Source organism: Nerophis ophidion, linkage group LG05, assembly GCF_033978795.1.
Source record: "Nerophis ophidion isolate RoL-2023_Sa linkage group LG05, RoL_Noph_v1.0, whole genome shotgun sequence".
Classification (NCBI taxonomy): Eukaryota; Metazoa; Chordata; class Actinopteri; order Syngnathiformes; family Syngnathidae; genus Nerophis; species Nerophis ophidion.
In genome coordinates, this window is record NC_084615.1 from 40,796,676 (window position 1) to 40,817,277 (window position 20,602).

Genomic DNA, 20,602 nt, shown 5'->3' on the forward strand with positions numbered 1-20,602 from the left:
TCACTGAGGACCGCAAACCCCCTGACCACAATAAGGTGGCAATCCCTCAGGGGCCGGGAAACTGAAAAATAAAAATAAAAATAAATGAATAAAATAAAATAAAACATCCTTCATCCAGATTTTATCAACCAACAACATAACATTTATCCTAACTGGATGGCCTAACTCAAATACATTTTGACCCAAAGTAGGACTTCACACACTACAGTCAATATTTACAAAACTGAAAGGTAGTCTGATGAATAATGATAAAAAAGAATCTCAAACTAATTTATAAAACAGAACATGGGCACTCATCTGGGCACAAAATTCATTCACTCCAATGTATGTGTGTTGCCCACTTGCTTGTAAATTGATGAAAACGGCAGTGTTTTTATTTTTAGGTGTCTTGGTCATATCAAATGAAACTTATAATTTGTTTATTGCAAAATGTAGATTGAAACATTAAAGGTTGACTATGTAGAATTACAAGAAAAACAACAGAAAAAGAATTCCAGCAGTCGATTGCCAGACCGTTGCTAAGTAAAACGGGCCTTTGCTAGGGACTCCGCTCTGAACAGAGGACAGCAGAGGAGGACTGCTAAGCAGGATATATACCTTATGTTTTATTTTTACCGTCATTAACAGCATCATAAATGACTTGTAGCTTGTTACAGGGACAGTGGAGTCTCTCTGCCTTCCAAACCACTGCTGCTCAGAGCCTCCGCTGTCAATGCTTTCGTCAAGTTGTAAAAAAAAAAAAAAAAAAAAAAAGGAACTCCGTAGCACCGAAAGTCCGCGACGATAAACGTGTTTATGACAGATAAGACTACACAAATACACCCATCCTAACAAGTATATGATAAATGTAGACAACTTTTCCTTTTCTTTTACTTTCATACTGCAACAGTGATTGGATGTTTACTGAGGGCTGAGGGGTGTGTGCAGGTGTGTGTCTGCTGCGCAGCCTGTGGAATGTGGAATGGTGAATACACGCACAGCGGAGAGAGGGATGAGAGGGAAACCGACACTACTATATCGTGTGTGTCTCTTTTTCGGCGGATTTTTCCGCTAGTGCAGATAATTTTGTCAACTTTTAATGTTGTAATTTTGTGAGTTTATTAAAATTTGCTTTCTCAAATTTTGATTTGAGGGGGCAAGACATTTATTTAAGGGGGCTCTGCCCCCTCTCGCCCCTGCGTAGAGCCGGCCATGGTTCAAAGTACTGTCCAAAGATCAAATGACTTGGAGTACAAACAGGAGCCATGGCCCCAGCAGGAAGTTGATGTTCCCATCAGATTAACGCAAACAATCATTGATACACGCGCAAACGGTTAATTTATCATTTTTATTTTGTTGTACATTAAAAATAAAGAGGAATACCGATGGTTATTACATGTTAAACTTGCAGCAGAAGTTGTACATGAAGCGATAAATAAATAAATGATAAATGGGTTGTACTTGTATAGCACTTTTCTACCTTCAAGGTACTCAAAGCGCTTTGACACTACTTCCACATTGACCCATTCACACACATATTCACACACTGATGGAGGGAGCTGCCATGCAAGGCGCTAACCAGCACCCATCAGGAGCAAGGGTGAACTGTCTTACTCAGGACACAACGGACGTGATGAGGTTGGTACTAGGTGGGGATTGAACCAGGGACCCTCGGGTTGCACACGACCACTCTTCCACTGCGCCACGCCGTCCCCCGATTGCAGTGGAACTTCTAAAGTTGAACCACATTTTCGTCACAGTTCACACAGAAGGTTGATTATTGTTTTTGTTTTATAGTAGTGCACTTCTTTTTACGCTTGTGTGACATTTAATGACGTTAAAAAGTTGCAAGATAGCATGTCTCGCGTTATCATCATTACCGTTAGACTTATTTGTTTTATATATATTTTTCCTTTTCAATCCCAGTGGTTAATAAAGCTACACAAAACATGTGTGATCTTGATTCCCACTAACAAACAATCCAATTTCTCAATACCTGGGAATACAAATGTAATGGTTTCTATGAACCAGATTATACCTCGAAAAACCTGGTAAACAGAGTCGCCGAGTGAATTTAGCTTAAATAAATTTACTTGGTGAAAGCACACAATTTTAAAATGTTACATGCCTATTAAAAATGAAAAAAAATGGATAAGGAATAATGTATAAACACAATGCAATAGAATCTACCACAAAAAATACAGTAGTTTTATGATTCTATGAAATCTCCTTCCAGCTGCTCCTCTCCCAAACACAGCGTCAGCAGCTTTTTCCAAATTTTAGGGTTTATTGGCGCTCTGTACTTCTCCCTACGTCCGTCTACCACTCCGTACAGCGGCGTTTTAAAAAGTCATACATTTTACTTTTTGAAACGGATACCGATAATTTATCGGCTGATAATATCGGCAGTCCTATACTATCGGACATCTCTAACAGATACCATTTTACCATGCATGAGATCTTTACAGCCCCCAGTTTTTAGATGTCTTCATGTTGTTATCAGCAGCAATGACATAGGTTCCCATCCTTCAACCTTGGATGGGAACCATCTCTTGTTTCTCTGGTGTCCAGCGGACACAACCACTTAAGACTTATGTTTTATTCCTATAGTGCAAAACTGTTCAAATTTTTTTTTTTTTTTTTTTGTAATTTAAAGTAAAAAAAAAAAAAAAAAAGGTCATCTTAAATATAGCCGTCAGCTGCTTTCACACAAAGAGGGAAGGTGAAAAGGCATCCCGGAAAGGAAGGTATCGTCATCAGTCTTAATCCATCCTGCCGCCGCTCGTGTTAGTGCTCAATTATTTTGCTGGCCGTTTGTCTCCATTGGGCTGGAGAGGATTTACAAGAGGCGGAAGGGAGGCTGAGTGATGGATGCTCAACAAGAGCAGACACACGCTCTTGGGGAAGAAATCGAGAAGGATGCCAAGCTTTCAAATGGAGTTGGGGGTAATAAAAACACCTCTTTATTTTTCTATCATAATTGCTACAGGAGGAATTGCTTAGTATTTATCATGTACAGTATTTTCATGTAGCATTGCATCTCATCACCTAATGTACACTTATTTTCTACAACGGTTGCCCTCATTAGGGTTACAGGCAAGCTGGAGCCTATTCCGACTGACTTTGGCCGGGGTATAACCTAGGCTGACCATATTCTGAAATCCCAAAAAGAGGACACATATATGCGTGCCGAGGTGAAAATTTGCCAATGATACTTGAACTTGCTTTATAAAAATATATTCATTTAAATAAAGCATTGTTTCTCCTCTGTTAAAAGGAGTGTTGGTGCTAGGAATTTTCGAAAAGGGGTCCCTTAGATCCCATCCAGTCATAAAAATGGGGTCCCATAGTAAATTTTGGGGGTCCCACTTTTTTGTAAGCGTTTTGAAAACAAATGATAAACATATGCATTATCCTGTTATACCTCACATTATATATTGTGTTCTACACTATCATGTTATATCTCACATTGTATTTTGTGTTTTTGAAAAAGGTTGTCAGAAATGTTACTTCATTCATTAAAAGAAATAATAAAAAAAGAAGAAACATTTGTACGCATATGTAAATGTATTCAGTTATAAACATTCATTCACTTTCTTCTTTCCTTCATGGATCTAAACTTTACCGTTGCTGTTAGTTTTTTCTATGTTTATATTTAATAAGTTGGAGGTCTATTTATTTCAGTATAAAAGTGTATCAAGTGTTTTGCTTGGGTCATGAAATGATGATAATGGTGTGCCAGGGCATACATACATTTTATATTTAACGCATAAATCTCTGGAGTCTACATGAACTTCAAATGTATTCCTCATTTCAAAATGTTTTAGTGTTTTTTTATGGGGTTTTTTTGTTTGTTTTCCGCCCTTTTTTGTCAAAGAAAACTATGTTTTTTTTTATGGAAAACACACAAAAAATGCAAAATCTTCCACCAAAAATATTTTTAAAGTGGAATATTGATGTGAAGTAATCGGAACCTTGGATGGGTCAATAATTCATAATAACATTGATCTTGATTCAATATTATGTTTTGAGCAATGACAGTTTGATTGACTAATCTATTGATAAAAGTTTCAATCAATCAATCAATCAACATACTTGCCAACCTTGAGACCTCCGAATTCGGGAGATATGGTGGGAGAGGTTGAGGTGGGCGTGGTTGGGGGGGGCGGGGTTGAAGTGGGAGGGTAGGGTGATATCGGGGGTGTATATTGTAGCGTCCCGGAAGACTTAGTGCTGCAAGGGGTTCTGGGTATATGTTCTGTTGTGTTTATGTTGTGTTACGGTGCAGATGTTCTCCCGAAATGTGTTTGTCATTCTTGTTTGGTGTGGGTTCACAGAGTGGCGCATATTTGTAACAGTGTTATACGGCCACCCTCAGTGAGACCTTTATGGCTGTTGACCAAGTATGCGTGGCATTCACTTGCGTGTGTGAAAAGCCATATGTATTATGTGACTGGGCCGGCACGCAAAGGCAATGCCTTTTAAGGCACACCCCCAAAATTGTTGTCTGGGTGGAAATCGGGAGAAATTCGGGAGAATGGTTGCTGTGGGAGATTTTCGGGAGGGCCACTGACATTTTGGAGTCTCCCGGGAAAATCGGGAGGGTTGGCAAGAATGTCAATCAATCCACTTCCTTGTCACTCTGTCTCTGCCCCTCCCTCACAAATGTTGCTGCATGTGCACACCTTCACAATTTGTTTTGTTTTTAACCCCTTCTAAATCCCAGATGTACATTGAAAATACACGCAACCCTGACTCAAAATGCAAGAAGAAACCCCGTCCGGACAGCCCCGCAAAGGAGGACATATCCGGGAAAAGAGGATGTAGTCTAGTACAACCTGGACAAGCCGGCACATCCTCCGCAGTAAATTTTGGCTTTTTGTGTATTTCTTTTGTCAAAGTCCCACATTGCTTTATTGTGCAAAACACACGTGTCCACTGAAGAGGACCCTGGCTAAAACCCATTCACACTCACATTTACACCAATGGACAATTCAGTCTTCAATTAGCCTAACATTTACTTTTTTTCCGACGGCACCGAAACTCTCTCCAAAAATTGGCTTGCACTTCAATGCTTGATTTGTTTGGAGAAAAATGCCTCTACGCAAAATGTCTTTTCCTTGGTTGAGCTAAATATGTTGGGGAGGACTATTGTTGTAATATTCATGCGCAAAGTCGACAATGAAATAAAACAACGGAGGAGAATCAAACACAGATTTGTCCGAAATGCTAAACCGGTGTTGCTGTTAATGTACCTAAATGATTTGTTATCAAGTCTTTTGTCCTCTTTTTATGCCTTTTCTTTGGAATGACTCCTTTTTAAACATGTGATTGGCTTGAATGTTTGTAACAGCTTGGTTGAAATGGCTCCCCCAGCTGCTTTGTTATGCGTTTGACAGTCTGAGAATGCGTTGTTTTGTAGAGTTTTGCATAACACTCACAAGAAATGACATTTAAAGGCGAATGTGGATGAATCAGCTTCAGTATATTGCCTGTACCTGTCAAGAAACCAGAGTCATGCCAGATGCTTACAGTTTCAAAGCCGCGACAAGTGAAGCTGTAGCGGAGGGATGTTGACAGATGTTATGTTCACTGTGCTCTGTGGGGCGACGGATGGTTCAGGTTCGAGTGCCGTACAGAGTTAACATCTTTTCTCGCTGTTTGACAGAGCAGGAACCGGGAGACGACATCCCCCCCGTGGCCTTTGTGCCCTCGACGGACTCTGTTTCGCTCCAATCAGCAGACCCGATCGCTTTACACGGGCCGACGTTGTAGGTTGGTGAGGCTCAGGTTTTGGGAGTCTGCGGCCCGTCATAGTTGCATTGATTTCCCTTCTCCTGCCAACAGACTCCTCCGAGCGAGGAAGATTAATTATTCACGGGACGCCGCCAGTTGCATCGGTAAATAAATACTTAACTAATATTGGCCACTTGCAAACCACCGGGCTCCGTTAACTGTGACGCCGGTCTTGCGGACAGAAGCGGTTCTGAACATAAATATGAATTGTGTATAATCATCAGGACATGTGGTAAAAAATGCAGCTAGCAAGGTGTAGCTGCATCACACTGTGTGTTGTTCATTATTGACTACCTCTCTGTCATTGTCGATCAATGCTGTGCACTATCATCATAGCTAGTATTGTGCTCGTGTCGAGAGGCTTTCATTCCCTCGCCCGTCCTTCACTCTTGTCTTTGCATGCATTCAGTTGGATACAAACACAAAGTAACGGATAAAGAGGTCTGTCCAATCAGCTTTCACACATAACAAAGAAAAGCATTGTCGCCATGCACATTAGCGCTCGCGAACGTTTCTGCTTCCTTTCAGTAGTCAGACGGGATAATTGCGGCTCGGGAGAGCGACTGTTGAAAAAACTAAATCCAGAGAGGAAGTTGAAAGATGGTTCCGCCTCTTTTCCGCTCTGAAGTGATTCATTAGCGCCATTGTATTGTTCCGCTCTCGTCGGCCCGTCCGAGTATTTGTGATTTCGATTTGACAACCCTGCCATTAAAGTCTGTTGTGATGGGCTATCAGTGTGTGCACTTTCATGATTAAAAGTTGGTAAGTGCCGCTTGTAAGTGTCATACGTACTACACGTTATCACAGCATCGCACTAAAGTTTGCTGGCCTCAAGTTAGCACTCTGAACGGCTTTGTTTTGCATACATTTTATTAACCGGCGTGGCGCGATTGGGAGAGAGGCTTCGGTCCCTGGCTTCTACCACCCTAGTCACATCCATTGTGTCCTTGAGCAAGACACTTCACACTTGCTCCTGATAGGTCGTGGTTAGCGGCTCGCATGGCAGCTCCCGCCATCAGTGTGCGAATGTGTGTGTGAATGGGTGAATGTGGAAATAGTGTCAAAGCGCTTTGAGTGCCCTGAAGGTAGAAAAGCTTTATACTAGTATAACCCATTACATAACAAATGTGTGATTTGCATATTTAAGACCCTATGAAATTCATTCTTTTTTTTTAGAAATTCCATTACATTTTTTTCTTCAAATTCCGTTTTTTCCATTTTCCATTTTTTTAAATTACGTTTTTTTTTTTTTACCATCCATTTTAATTTTCCTGAAGGAACTTTCCTAAAGGAATCAATAAAGTGAATCAATAAAGTACTATCTATCTATCTATCTATCTATCTATCTATCTATCTATCTATCTATCTATCTATCTATCTATCTATCTATCTATCTATCTATCTATCTATCTATCTATCTATCTATCTATCTATCTATCTGTCTGTCTGTCTGTCTGTCTGTCTATCTATCTATCTATCTATCTATCTATCTATCTATCTATCTATCTATCTATCTATCTATCTATCTATCCATCCATCCATCTATCTATCTATCTATCTATCTATCTATCTATCTATCTATCTATCTATCTATCTATCTATCTATCTATCTATCTATCTATCCATCCATCCATCCATCCATCCATCCATCCATCTATCTATCTATCCATCAATCTATCTATCTATCCATCTATCTATCTATCTATCCATCTTTTTTTTTTTTTTTTTTACCACACACATTTATCCATCCATCCATTTTCTTCCGCTTATTCCTTTTTGGGTTGCGGGGGCACTGGAGCATATCTCAGCTACAATCGGGCGGAAGGCGGAGTATATCCTGGACAAATCGCCACTTCATCGCAGGGCCAACACAGATAGACAGAAAACATTCACACTCACATTCACACACTAGGGACCATTTAGTGTTGCCAATCACATACACTTATTTTAGGAATATATGGATGTATAGATAGATGTATTGATAGATAGATGTATAGATGGATAGATGTATAGATATATGGATAGATAGATGGATAGATAGATAGATAGATAGATAGATGTATAGATAGATAGATAGATAGATAGATAGATAGATAGATAGATAGATAGATAGATAGATAGATGGATGGATAGATAGATAGATGAAAAGGGTGTATTAGCAGCCCATAAAAATTCAATACACAAATAATACACACAATATATACTAACGATTAAAAATAATGTACCTCACCATCGGCCATTCTTTTGATAATAAAATGCATATATTCTTCTAAAAGTAATAAAAACAATCATCAAATAAAATCACGATAACATAGCTACGTGTAGAGCTGTGGCTATCGGTTATTTTAGTATTTGAGGAATCTATCAATTTGTTTCGATTAATCAAGTAATCAGATACAAAAACACTTTATAGCCACAATGCATATTTTAGGGAAAATATTTGACATTAACTTTTTTTAAGTTAAGTTTTGAAGTTAAGTCAAGTTAAAGTCAAGTTAAAGTTAAAGTACCAATGATTGTCACACACACACTGGCTGTGGTGAAATTTGTCCTTTGCATTTGACCCATCCCCTTGTTCACCCCCTGGGAAGTGAGGGGAGCAGTGTGCAGCAGCGGTGCCGCACCCGGGAATCATTTTTGGTGATTTAATCCCCAATTCCAACCCCCTTGATGCTGAGTGCCAAGGAGGGAGGTAATGGGTCCCATTTTAAAGTCGTTGGTATGACTCTGCCGGGGTTTGAACTCACAACCTACAGATCTCAAGGCGGACACTCTAACCACTAGGCCACTGAGTAGTTTTTGTGCTTGCACTTTTAAAATGTTTGCATTAAAATAAACCACCACTCCAATGATGTTTTGGACACTGTGTACAGTCCAAATTGTATTTATTTTTACATTTTTAAACAACTGATCGACACACCAGAATTAATAGCCTAGCTTTTTTTCTATTTCATTAATTATTGCAGGCCTACAATGTACCAATAAATACTTTAAATGTGCATACTTTCAAATAAAGGAAAATGATTCAAGATTCAAGATTCAAGATTATTTTATTGTCAATTCTTTAACATGCACAAGACACATAAGAACTGAAAATTACATTTTCGGCACAGTCCCACTAAGAGCAGACATTAACTACAGGGAGACAAGACGGGACCGCCAACGGATCAGCCATTTTTACGGCGCTCCTTAAAAAAGGTGGGAAAAAGGTGATATTGGGAAAGGGAAAAAAACTCATTTGCCATAGCACACATAAATATATTATATATAATCACAACAAATCGCAACGGGTTGGGTTGGGGCCCTGGAGGCCGGCCTGTTGCTATAAAGCGCTGTTAAGCCGTCCATCAACCCGAAGGGGAATTAAGCAGTGGTGAAGGCGTTGGATGGGGGTGGGTAGTGTGTTTGTGTATATGCCCATAGTCTTTGGGTGAAGTGAAGTAGTGTTCATGAGCCCAGGGTCGTTCTGCATGCAATGCAAGCAAAGTTTGACTTCCGGGTGTCGTTAAGAAGGGAGAGAGGTCAAAAGCGTCCATCTTTGAGATTCCTCAGGGGATGATTACAGAACAGCCTATTCTTGTCCTCAAGGCCATTCAGGGGAGTCAAATCCTAGATAAGGATTTTTGTTTTTCTCGAGCAAGCATTACAATGGCTTGCCTGTTCTATTCGTTCATGCTGGTTGCACTCATATCCAATCTTTCCTTTTCAAGCTTCTCCATGATGTGATCCATCTTGCGATTCAGTTCAGAAATCGCCCCAGACTGTGATCCCACAGCCTGACCCAATCGGTGCATTGCGACGAACAGCCTTTGGGCTCCTTGACTAGCTGCCATTGTCTTACAAATTTTACGATACACCAGAGCAATGCCCAGCCCAACTAGCAGGTGCCCTGCGATCATGTTTCCAAATAGGTAGATGTCTTCCACGTCCTCGATGGAAAGGACTGAGAGGCACCTGATTCTCCATTTGTCCCAGGAATATCTCACGTACCCTGCAGCAATGGTTCCATCAGGGCAGCCAGGCTTCCCAGAACCTCTTTTCCTCGTCGAAAAGATTTTATCAATAGAGTCGAGAGTCCAGCTAATCAATTCCATGTCTGATGTTTGGATTTGGAGGACAGCGCAAAGAAAGAGGCTTCAAAAAAGTTTAGACAAGACAAGACAAAAGAGAGCAAGCAAGGTAAAGACGAGAGGAGAAAAAAATGTGACCGCCCTCACCAGAGGCGAGACAGAAAGGCAAATAATGCATCGGTTATTTTTTCAATACTGATGTTCAAACCATAGTATTAGAAGCTTTCAGGGTATCATTAACCTACCAATGACTATGTTTAAGACGTCGTTGGTGGTAGGCATTAGCAATAGTAGCACAAGTTTTTGCAGTGTACAGTCCCCGAAAACACAACTTCCACAGAAAATTGTTCCCACTATGACAACATTTCAGTCACATTACGTCAATTTCCGTGACTTTCCGCGTTTCATAGTGCATTTCATTTTTATTGGCCAATTCCATTAATTGAATTTGGAACGCAAAGAGATCTGCATATTCTAGTCTCATTTGAATGGATTTTTCATTGGAGACTTTGGCTTAATGCTACACCCCCAAAATGTGTAATGGAGACTAATAATCAAAGCCTCTAAATTGTCAGTAAGTGTGAATGTGAGTTTGAATGTTTGTTGATGTAGAATGCGGGCTATGACTGGCTGGCGACCAGTTCATGGTGTTCTCTGTCTCTTACCCACAGTCTCCAGCTCACCCATGATGCTAAAAGTGCTAAAGAAAATGGATGAACATGTTTTGCAGTGATGTTTCCTTACATTGTTTTATCTTTGTTTCAAAGATTTAGGAAAATTAATAATTGTTCAATTGATCTATTATTTTGAAGGGTGTGATCCATATTGTCATCAACTGTGTTGAGTTGAGTTGAGTTGAGTTTGAGTTTATTTCGAACACGCATGCATACAACATGATACATCACAATTTCCAGTTTCTCTATTCAACATGTTCGAAAAGGAGTAGGAAGAAGCAGAGTTTATTTAATCCTACCCTTTTTCCTTTACATAGCAGTTGCTAAAATGTTTGTTTACTTCCTGTTCTCAATTTATTCAGAATACACTCCGTAGGTAATAAGAATAAAAATAAATAAATAATATTTGGTGAAGTAATATATTTCATATGGTGAGATGAGTAAGATTATCTTGAAAATGGTTCTTCTTCTTTTTACTTTGTAAACACTTTAAGTTTGAAGAGTTTCTTGAAGTGGATCATACTGTTACATTGTTTCATTTCTTTGCTTAATCCATTTCATAATTTAATTCCACGTACTGATATATTGAATGTCTTAAGTGTTGTACGTGCATACAAATATTTTAAATTAACATTTTTCTCTTGGTGTTTTCTGAAAGAAACAGAAAAAAACGATATATTAAGGTGCAAAATGTGCAGTTATAGTACACAATATAATTGTCATATTTACAGGTTTAGAATGAAACTATTCTGCTAGCACAAAGATGTTGAAAGTGCAATAGCATGAATTTGTCGACTTTAATCTGCGTTTAATAAACTAAAGATGAACATCAAAGAGCCTCTCCCACATCCTTAAGTATTTTAATAAAGATTATAAACACTCATGGTCCAAGTGTTTGTATGTTTTGACATGTCTCGCAGTGTTGTGGTCTACAGAATTGGATTTTAATAAAAGTTCATTCTCATCGCTCGTCAAAGCGTGATGATTATAATTAATATCACACCCAGTGCTTATGTAAACTGAGGAAGTGATTTGATGGGAGTCATCTGACTCCTCAATGCGGCTAAAATGATATCGACTGAACTTTGACACCCTCAGGGTGCACACCGCCGACTTTGGTGTCGATAAAGGGATCTCCGCTTTCCCGCGCATCTTTAACCTTGATGCTGATCTGTGTGTCTTGGCTCGTCCATTATTTACTACTCGTCTCAGTCAGTCGGCAATGCTGCTTGGTAAACAACCACTGCCAATGACACGAGTGACCCTTACATTAAACCAACCCCCGAAAATACACCACCCCACCGTCCCAGCAGCATCCGACTTCATCTCTTTTCCAATCGATACGTTTGCAGCCGAGCTTACATCCGCCCCAAAGCAAACTCTACTTCACCCTTGCTCGTGTTTTTTTTACTTTGTTTGGTGTAGCAATAGGCGGATGTCAGGGGTGGTAAGGTTTGTCTGGTTAGGAACCACGTCAGCTGACAGGTTGTCTTTTGGCGACGGAGAGTGAGAGAGAGATATCTGTTATCCATATCTTGACACCGCTCCTGGGCTGGAAGCTATGCAGTTGACACTTTTGCACACACACACACACACACACACACACACACACACACACACACACACACATGCACGTGTTTTCTCTCTGGTGTTAATGTGTGTTTCTTAATTTAGATTTCAACATCCTCACCTCTGATTTTTTTTTACAAAGCTCAAAACCAGCGAAGTTGGCATGTTGTGTAAATCGTAATTAAAAAAAAAAGAATGCAATAATTTGCAAATCCTTTTCAACTTTTGTTCAATTAAATAGACAAGATATTTAATGTTTTTTTTGCAAATAATCATCAACTTAGAATTAAATGGCAGCAACACAGTGCAAAAAAGTTGGCAAAAAGGCATTTTTACCACTGCGTTACATGGCCTTTCCTTTCAACGACACTCAGTAAACATTTGGGAGCTGAGGAGACCAATTTTTGAAGATTTTCAGATGGAATTATTTCCCATTCTTGCTTGATGTACAGCTTAAGTTGTTCAACAGTCCGGTGTCTCCGTTGTCATATTTTCGGCTTCATATTGTGCCAAACGTTTTCAATGGGAGACAGGTCTGGACTACAGACAGGCCAGTCTAGTACCCGCACTAATTAACTATGAAGCCACGCTGTTGTAACATGTGACTTGGCATTGTCTTGCTGAAATAAGCTGAGTTCTACATGGTACAAATTGAGTGAGGGACAGGAAGTGCATCTGCCTTGTGATTAAGGTGTGGCATCGTTTGAATTTGGATGACTCTGGTTGTGATTCCGATTCCACAATTTGGTTCTCGTTCCCATGATTCACACTTCCGAAGAAGCAAGGTCAAACATTATTATTTTTTCATGTTTGACATAAACTTTATGCTACGATAAGAGCTATAGAAAAAGGATGAATGGATTTATGAACTTTACTAGGAATTTATCAAAGGGTCCTTTTTTCAACCATTATATAAATATATAACCTTTGAAGTTGAACATAAATGTTATGAAGTTTCTTGATAGCGGTAATTGTGACCCTAAGATGTGAAGACAGAAGACAACACGCAGGTAAGAAGAGTCGCCAGGCTGAAGCCCATCCGTCCGTCACGGAACCCAACGTCATCGTCGCTCGACTGCAACAGGAAGCTAACCAGCCATATTCTACAGTCTGTGAACATTGCACCAAAGTATGATTTTTGTGATGATTTATAAACAAAAGTAAACATTGACATGTGCAAAGTAAGTAATTAATGACAAAACAAGACGGCAGCTGAAGAAGGACTTCCCCGTTTATCCCCTTTTTACACAAAGGAAAAACCCATCAGGTGAACATCTGATCGTACTACTTCCGGTGCTCATGTAGGCCGACTCTCATCCCATACGTGATCGAAGGATCAACAAATACTGCCATTAGATGGCGACCCCCGCGACCCCAAAGGGAATAAGTGGTAGTAAATGGATGGATGGATCAACAAATATACTACAGTACTAGGACTGTAGTGGCCCTAAACAGTTAGCTTCTACAGCAGGGCTGCTCAAAGTGTGGCACAGGGGCCCAAAAAAAAAAACTGCAAAAATTGGGAAAACAGCAAGAAGTACAATGACAAAAAAAAAAAATGTTGATATCAGCCAATAATAAAACCACAGAGCTTTGTCTTTGAAACAAACAAATAAATAAAATGTTTAATAATAATAATAACATATTCGACACAGGGGTAAATCTTGATCTTTTTTTTTTTGCTGAGACCAGGGTTCTAGGGCTTGAAAGGATTGGTGACCACTAGGGCTGCGAATCTTTGGGTATCCCACGATTCGATTCAATATCGATTCTTGGGGTCACGTTTCGATAATATATCGATTTTTTTCGATTCGATTCGATTCAATTCTCTATTCAAAAACTATATTTTTCCGATTCAAAACGATTCTGTATTCATTCAATACATAGGATTTCAGCAGGATCTACCCCAGTCTGCTGACATGCTAGCAGAGTAGTAGATTTAAATAAAAAAAAAAGCTTTTATAATTGTAAAGGACAATATTTTAGTAACTGATTACAATAATGTAAATTTATTTTAACTATTAAACGAACCAAAAATATGACTTATTTTATCTTTGTGAAAATATTGGACACAGTGTGTTGTCAAGCTTATGAGATGCGATGCAAGTGTAAGCCACTGTGACACGATTGTTCTTTTTTTTAATTTCTTATAAATGTCTAATGATAATGTCAATGTGTCGTGTTTGTGTCTTTATTGCAGTTCTGAGTGTTGCTGGGTCAGGTTTGGTTTTGGAATTGGATTGCATTATTATGGTATCACTGGTTCAAATCCCACCTAGAACCAACCTCGTCATGTCCGTTGTGTCATGAGCAAGACACTTCACCCTTGCTCCTGATGGGTGCTGGTTGGCGCCTTGCATGGCAGCTCCCTCCATCAGTGTGTGATTGTGTGTGTGAATGGGTAAATGTGGAAGTAGTGTCAAAGCGTTTTGAGTACCTTGAAGGTAGAAAAGCGCTATACAAGTACAACCCATTTATCATTATTTATTTATTGCTGTGTAGTGGTTTGTTGGATTGATTAACATTTTTTTTTTATATCGATTTTTTAATCTTAATCGCACAACGCATTCGACTCGATTCGTATTTGAATCAATTTTTTTCCCACACCCCTAGTGACCACTGATCTATCCATTGACAATTGTTGGTGTTTTTATTTTTGTTATTAAATGCTTGCAGTATGGCATGTTTATGTAAAAGGCACTGTTGCTCATATTTACATGTTTTTTAAACCAAGCAATATAACAACACCATTGGCTAGGTTAGAATTAGTGCTTTAAAAGAACATATATACTTTTAAGATATCTCTATTTTTCGCAATCACTAATTATCAGGGTTGTCAGGTTTCAGAACATGACAAAAGTGAGACTTTTGTGTCATTTGGCCTTTTTTAACATTGATATGGCTTGTTCTGATGTCACTTTATACCTTAAGACTTATGTCATCACCTCCAGCAGCTCTCCCTGCACTGTGGTCTCACATTGCTAGTCTTAATGAAGCAGAAAATGGAAATTTGAAAATCATTTCCACTGTTTTTTTCAGCTGGCTCTTCTGTCTCATCCTCTGTCTCTGAGTTCTCAATGTGTATCTCTTCTACAGATCCGTCCTTACTGTCCTCAATCTCTTCTGATCTCTCTTGGCCTTGTGTCTTTTATGTGCCCTCAATCTGCACTCTCATTTTCAGAGGGTGCAAAAGGGGGAGCTGTCACTGGCACTGCCCAGAAGGCCTTTTATTCAACATGTAGACATTGTACTGTTTGATTGAAAACTGTTTTACAGTGGTTCTCAAAGTGGATTCCAGGGACTCTTTTAGGAGGTTCTAAATTTACCGTAACTCTGACAGGGTACACATGGAACCAGATGGACCCAATTTTGGTTAAGGGTAGACCTTGAAATTTACGTAAGCAAGGATCATTCTAACCCGAATTTCGGAAGATGTGTTTTCATACGCTACAATCCCAGTGAATAAACCACCCGTCTCGTATGGAATGATATTTGGATCCAAACATGTGTAATCTGTCATGATTGGGTCGCGTGCTTATGCATGGTTGTTGTCCCAGGATGCAGACAGGCAACGCCGGACTAAGAGTGCAGGTAGGAAATGATGTATTTGTCAGAAATCATGCAAAAACACAGAAAACAAACAAAAGAGACACGTGTCGATCGCACGGGAAACTAAGGCAAACAATTAACACAGGAATCAAGAAACATAGAAACAGGAATTAACCAACACACCTTTTGAATACTGCAAATAAGGAAGCCAGACTGATTGTGGCGAGAAACGGGAATAAGTAGCTCTCTGAGTAGTGCCCGGCAGCAGGTGAGCATCCCGGACACTTATCAGAGGCAGGTGAAACTAATCAGCACCCATGGAGACCTAAACATAAACCAGGGGGTCCTGAAAACAGAATTGAGGTAGTCAAACTAACAGAACAAAACTAAACTTTACATGATCCGGGCAACGGATCATGACATGATCGGGTCAAAATATTCCAAATGGTATGTTTACAAGAAGCATTTTTATTCCAGTTAGGCTTTTAATCCGTTTAAATGTGTCCATGTGCACATTGTTGTTGACGGGTAGTATTAGCCAAATAGCTATCATTAGCTAAAAACACTCAAATTAAGGCCTGTGTTACTTATATACGTAGTGTACATCATTACCTCCTTAAACCCGAAAGGAAGGGGGTGTTGGGGGTATAATGCTTAAAACACTTTGGAAAGTTAGTGCCCTCCATAGGCATACACGTAAATGTTGCAAACGGCCTGAGACGAACAAACATTGTACTTCATGATTAAAATCTTGCAGCTTCTCTTTTTATATTTGCTTTATTGAGCAGGATAGTAATTAGTAAAGAGTATGGAGCCATTTATAAAATAAAACAAAAGATTTAAAAAAGGATGTCAAATGTCTGAAACTTGACGACAACTTATTTGTTTGCTGATGTTAGTATGGGGACAGTGGACAACAGGGTCCACGCGTGATCAGTCCTCAACAAAAATGGGCAGGTATGGCGGTGGTTGGTCTTCATTCCTGGTAGGAGGAAAAGGAGAGTGCTTTGAATCTCAGACATGACAAGATTGCACACAAAAACTAAAGTCTTACAGAAGTCTCCCATTCCTCTCAACAATGGGATTACTCGTTATCTGCATTACATTGATGTTGTATTTTCTTCTGTTATTTGTATGAAAGCTTCCCCGAGATAACATTCAGAGTTTCAACTTTTTCCAATGACATTTTTTATACTGTCAAGGCCCTGGGAGTGATTGCAGCTTCCCAGCATTCCTTACAACTCTTTGTGTTATTGTAACACTAAGTTATTGTTTTTTATCCCCCATAGTATTAGTAGTCAACATTTTATGTTGTGTTGTCTTTTTGTTCGAACCAGTGTTGTGTTTATTGTCATCTCTCTTCATTTTATTGTTTGTCAAGCTCCTCTTCCAGTACGTTTATATTAATACCTGATTGGCTGTTGCTTGTCCTAATAATGAGCGTCTTACCCAAGCAAGGATGAAGCATTTTTGTTGCCTCTAGATCAGGAATGTCAAACATGCGGGCTGTAACAGGCCCGCTAACAGGTTCAATCTAGCCAGCGAGATGAGTTTGCTATGTGTAAAATTGAGCTGCATTTTTAAATGAAAAACTGCTGTTTCCACTGGATGTCACAATAGTGATTCTGTTAGGTAAGCAAATAGTTTATACGGGGGCGAGCAAGTATACCAAGCAAGAGGTACAAGAGGTGACTCCTCCCCTTCGACCCAATGTAAAACAAACAGGAATAAAATAAACAATTGGTAACCTCACTTAAAAGGCTGGATTAGATACTGCACCTTTATATCGTTCTGTGAAAATGATTGTGTTCGTTTCAAATTTGAAGAAAGTCAACAATGAAAATGAAAAAAGAGGTACTTGACAAAAAGAAGTGTTTTTATTAGGGGTGGGCAAATTAATGCGTTAATTACGCGTTAACTCATCAATCTATTAACGCCGACAATTATTTTATCGCACATTTGCGTATGTTGTTTACAAGCTTTTATTTTGTTAACGCCTTTTCTTAACAAGATGGCATCTCCCGGATGTACTTCGGCGTCGAGGGGCTCTTGGTAAAGATGGAACATTTGGCAAAAATACCGGACAATTCTGCAAATTTCATGGCTGGTTTACAGCGTGGTCACTCCGGGATCACTTACGACCGCCAGACAATTCTGAATGTGGATGGATCGGGCCGTTTTGGACTGAATGACGCGTGCTTGCTAGACCAGCTAGCTAGCATGGGAATACTTTGCCGGCTACATCCAGCGGCTTGTGAAGCAGCGGAGTATATGTGTAGTCTGTCTATTTATGAATAATGCAGACGAGGAGTGTTGGCTGAGTTCTTAACGTTTACTTTCAGAGCGTAAATATCACAACATACAAGATGCCGTCATGGCGACACAACCTATACCGGGCTACCGCGCATGCTCGTCACTCCTGTTGCATGCTGGGTAAGGTAGTTCTTTTTTTCCCTGGCTCATAACATCACAAATAGTACCATGTATATGCGTTCAGTTTATCAAAGCACCAAGCAAACAATCAGAAAATTCCCATCATATCAATTCCTAGATATGGTCATAATTATTTTAAGTGCACTACGCAGAATAAACACAACATTATTAATATTGTTACTACGGATAATTTGATCAAAAATTCCCTAAAACAGCCCACTACCTATAATATAGGTTTTTTAAACATAAGATCCCTGATAAAAAAATTTTTTTCTGCTGTTACCTCAGAAATTGCCTGAGGCTCAGAGATTTGTATGTAGATTATATTTATTTTCCATAACAAACAGGATAACTTAAATACCCTGGCAGTGGCAATAAGCTTAAATGTTTGTATTTACATTTTTTGAGTTGATTTTCATAAAATATGCTATTTAACTGCTACTGTTTAACAAGGACTGATTTAAATTGTGTTTGCACAACAAATTTTTTGGCGCTTTTGTTCATGTGGGAGAATATTCCAATAAAGGTGCACTACACACTACTTTTGAATTCATTATTGGGCTTTGCGTATACAATGCAGTTAATCGCGATTAATCGGAGAAATAGTGCGATTAAATTCGATTAAAATTTTTAATCGTTGCCCAGCCCTAGTTTTTATTCATGCTTCATTTTGTTTTTGTTCAATCATAGATTGGCTGTGACTTAAAGTTTAATTGGTTTGCAGAAACACTAAGATTAAGTCTAATTTCATTGTGTCCTTAATGGTGTTTTTGAAACTGCACCAATTGTTTTTCATCAGAATTTTCAACCAACTTGAAATGTTGTGTCAAGAGGATTATTTGTACATTGTCAGAATGTGCTTGTTGTATTGCCCTGTGATGAGGGGGCGACTTGTCCAGGGTGTACACCGCCTTCCGCCCGATTGTAGCTGAGACAGGCTCCAGCACCCCCCGCGACCCCGAAGGGAATAAGCGGTAGAAATGGATGGATGGATGGATGGGCTTGTTGTATTTTGGTTCCGAAGTAAAACAAAGAAAACAATGTTATGTTGTCAGTTGTATTTTTAAGTCATTATGCCATGATTTCACCCGTCTGGCCCACGTGGGAATATTTTTTCCTCCACGCGGCCCCTGAGGTAAAATGAGTTTGACACCCCTGCTCTAGATTGACATAATATTGTGGAATAATTCATATTAGAACATTGCTGTAGTCATTCTGATATTAAGGTTTGTGACATAGATTATACGCTTATCACCTTTAGTTTATCAGAAAATGGAAGATAAAATTGTGAAAAGTCACTTCCTTACCATTGTCCATTTTGCTGGTACCTCTGTGCTCTGTGAGCTAAACAAAAGAACATATTTTCGTGTCAGTCCACAGCCAACAACATTTGCTACACATGCACCGTCGAATGAGACGGCGTCTTGAAACATGCGTAGTTTTGATTGTAGTTTTGCATTCATATTTACATCTAACACAATTTCCCAACTCATATGGAAACAGGGTTTGTAATTTGCAGAAACTGTTGCCAGTATATTTGCTTACCAAACATCAGTCAATGGAGTCACAAGTCAGTGGAAAGGAATTGATTAAAGGAAAAGGTGTGTTTACCTCTCCATCCCGCCTTAGCTCCTTGGAACACTGCCTTGGCGCCTCTCCACAAATTCTTTATGTGTTTAAAAAAACACTCGCCAGGCTCAGCCATCATCACCACCAGCGACAGCACGAGGAAGAGCGTGACATACTTCATCCTGGAAAGGAAATACTTTCTCAGCAGTGTTCTTCAGTGCATGTCATGTATTAACAATACTAATTCATGAATAAAATGATATTACCTTCCTATGGACCGGTGAAATCCAATATCAAATGAAGTCACTTATAGAAGTAAACAGCTCATGTGATGTTTTTCTGCCGCGTCAGTCCACTTCATTTAAATAGGCGGGCGCTCTTAGCAGAACTTTTTTTTTTTTTCTTCTTTCTTTGACCGCGTAAAATCTTGCACCATCAAGTGAGAACGAGAGAGATTATCAAACATTGACACATTGATGGTGACGCCCGCCATGAACAAAGTGTTAGCAGAATGACTTGCTGACCGCCACAAAGGCTAAGCAACCCCTTCAGTCTATTACTGTATATCAGCACAGAAACGAACACCTTTAAAGATACCTACCTCTGCTTTTTACATTAGAAACTAAGCTATTTTGGAAACTTGCAATTTTAACAAAAGTAGTTCTGCTGTTGCATATGTCCCTCACAATTTGAGTAGAAACTGATCATCGATACCAAATCCTGGTGATGTTAGACTATGTTTATAACAGTGTTTGCTGGTCAATCTTAGTGTACAGAACATGTAAGAGCCATGTTTTATTGAGCAAAATGAAGTTTGTCTCACGACCTGCTTGTGTTGCATACTTATGGACATCCATCCATCCATTTTCTACCGCTTGTTCCGTGGGTGCTGGAGCTTATCTCAGCTAGACATTTGCTTTTGAAGCCTCTCACGCAACAAATGTTGTCCTGACTTTATGGACG

The 20,602-nt window shown here is 39.3% G+C and overlaps 2 protein-coding genes across 4 annotated transcripts in view; one reads left to right on the top strand and one right to left on the bottom strand.

The window, feature by feature from the left end:
• LOC133553098 (exostosin-1) overlaps positions 1–20,602 on the top strand; it is a 368,373-nt gene that overhangs the window by 166,796 nt on the left and 180,975 nt on the right. The window lies entirely within an intron of this gene.
• On the bottom strand, positions 16,396–20,035 carry LOC133553099 (dicentracin-like). Its single transcript, XM_061900943.1, has 4 exons — positions 19,906–20,035; positions 19,682–19,821; positions 19,378–19,414; positions 16,396–16,619 (listed from the first exon to the last, which is right to left on the bottom strand). Exons 2-4 carry the CDS (start codon positions 19,818–19,820, stop codon positions 16,571–16,573), a joined length of 225 nt encoding a protein of 74 aa, XP_061756927.1. The 5' UTR covers position 19,821; positions 19,906–20,035; the 3' UTR covers positions 16,396–16,570.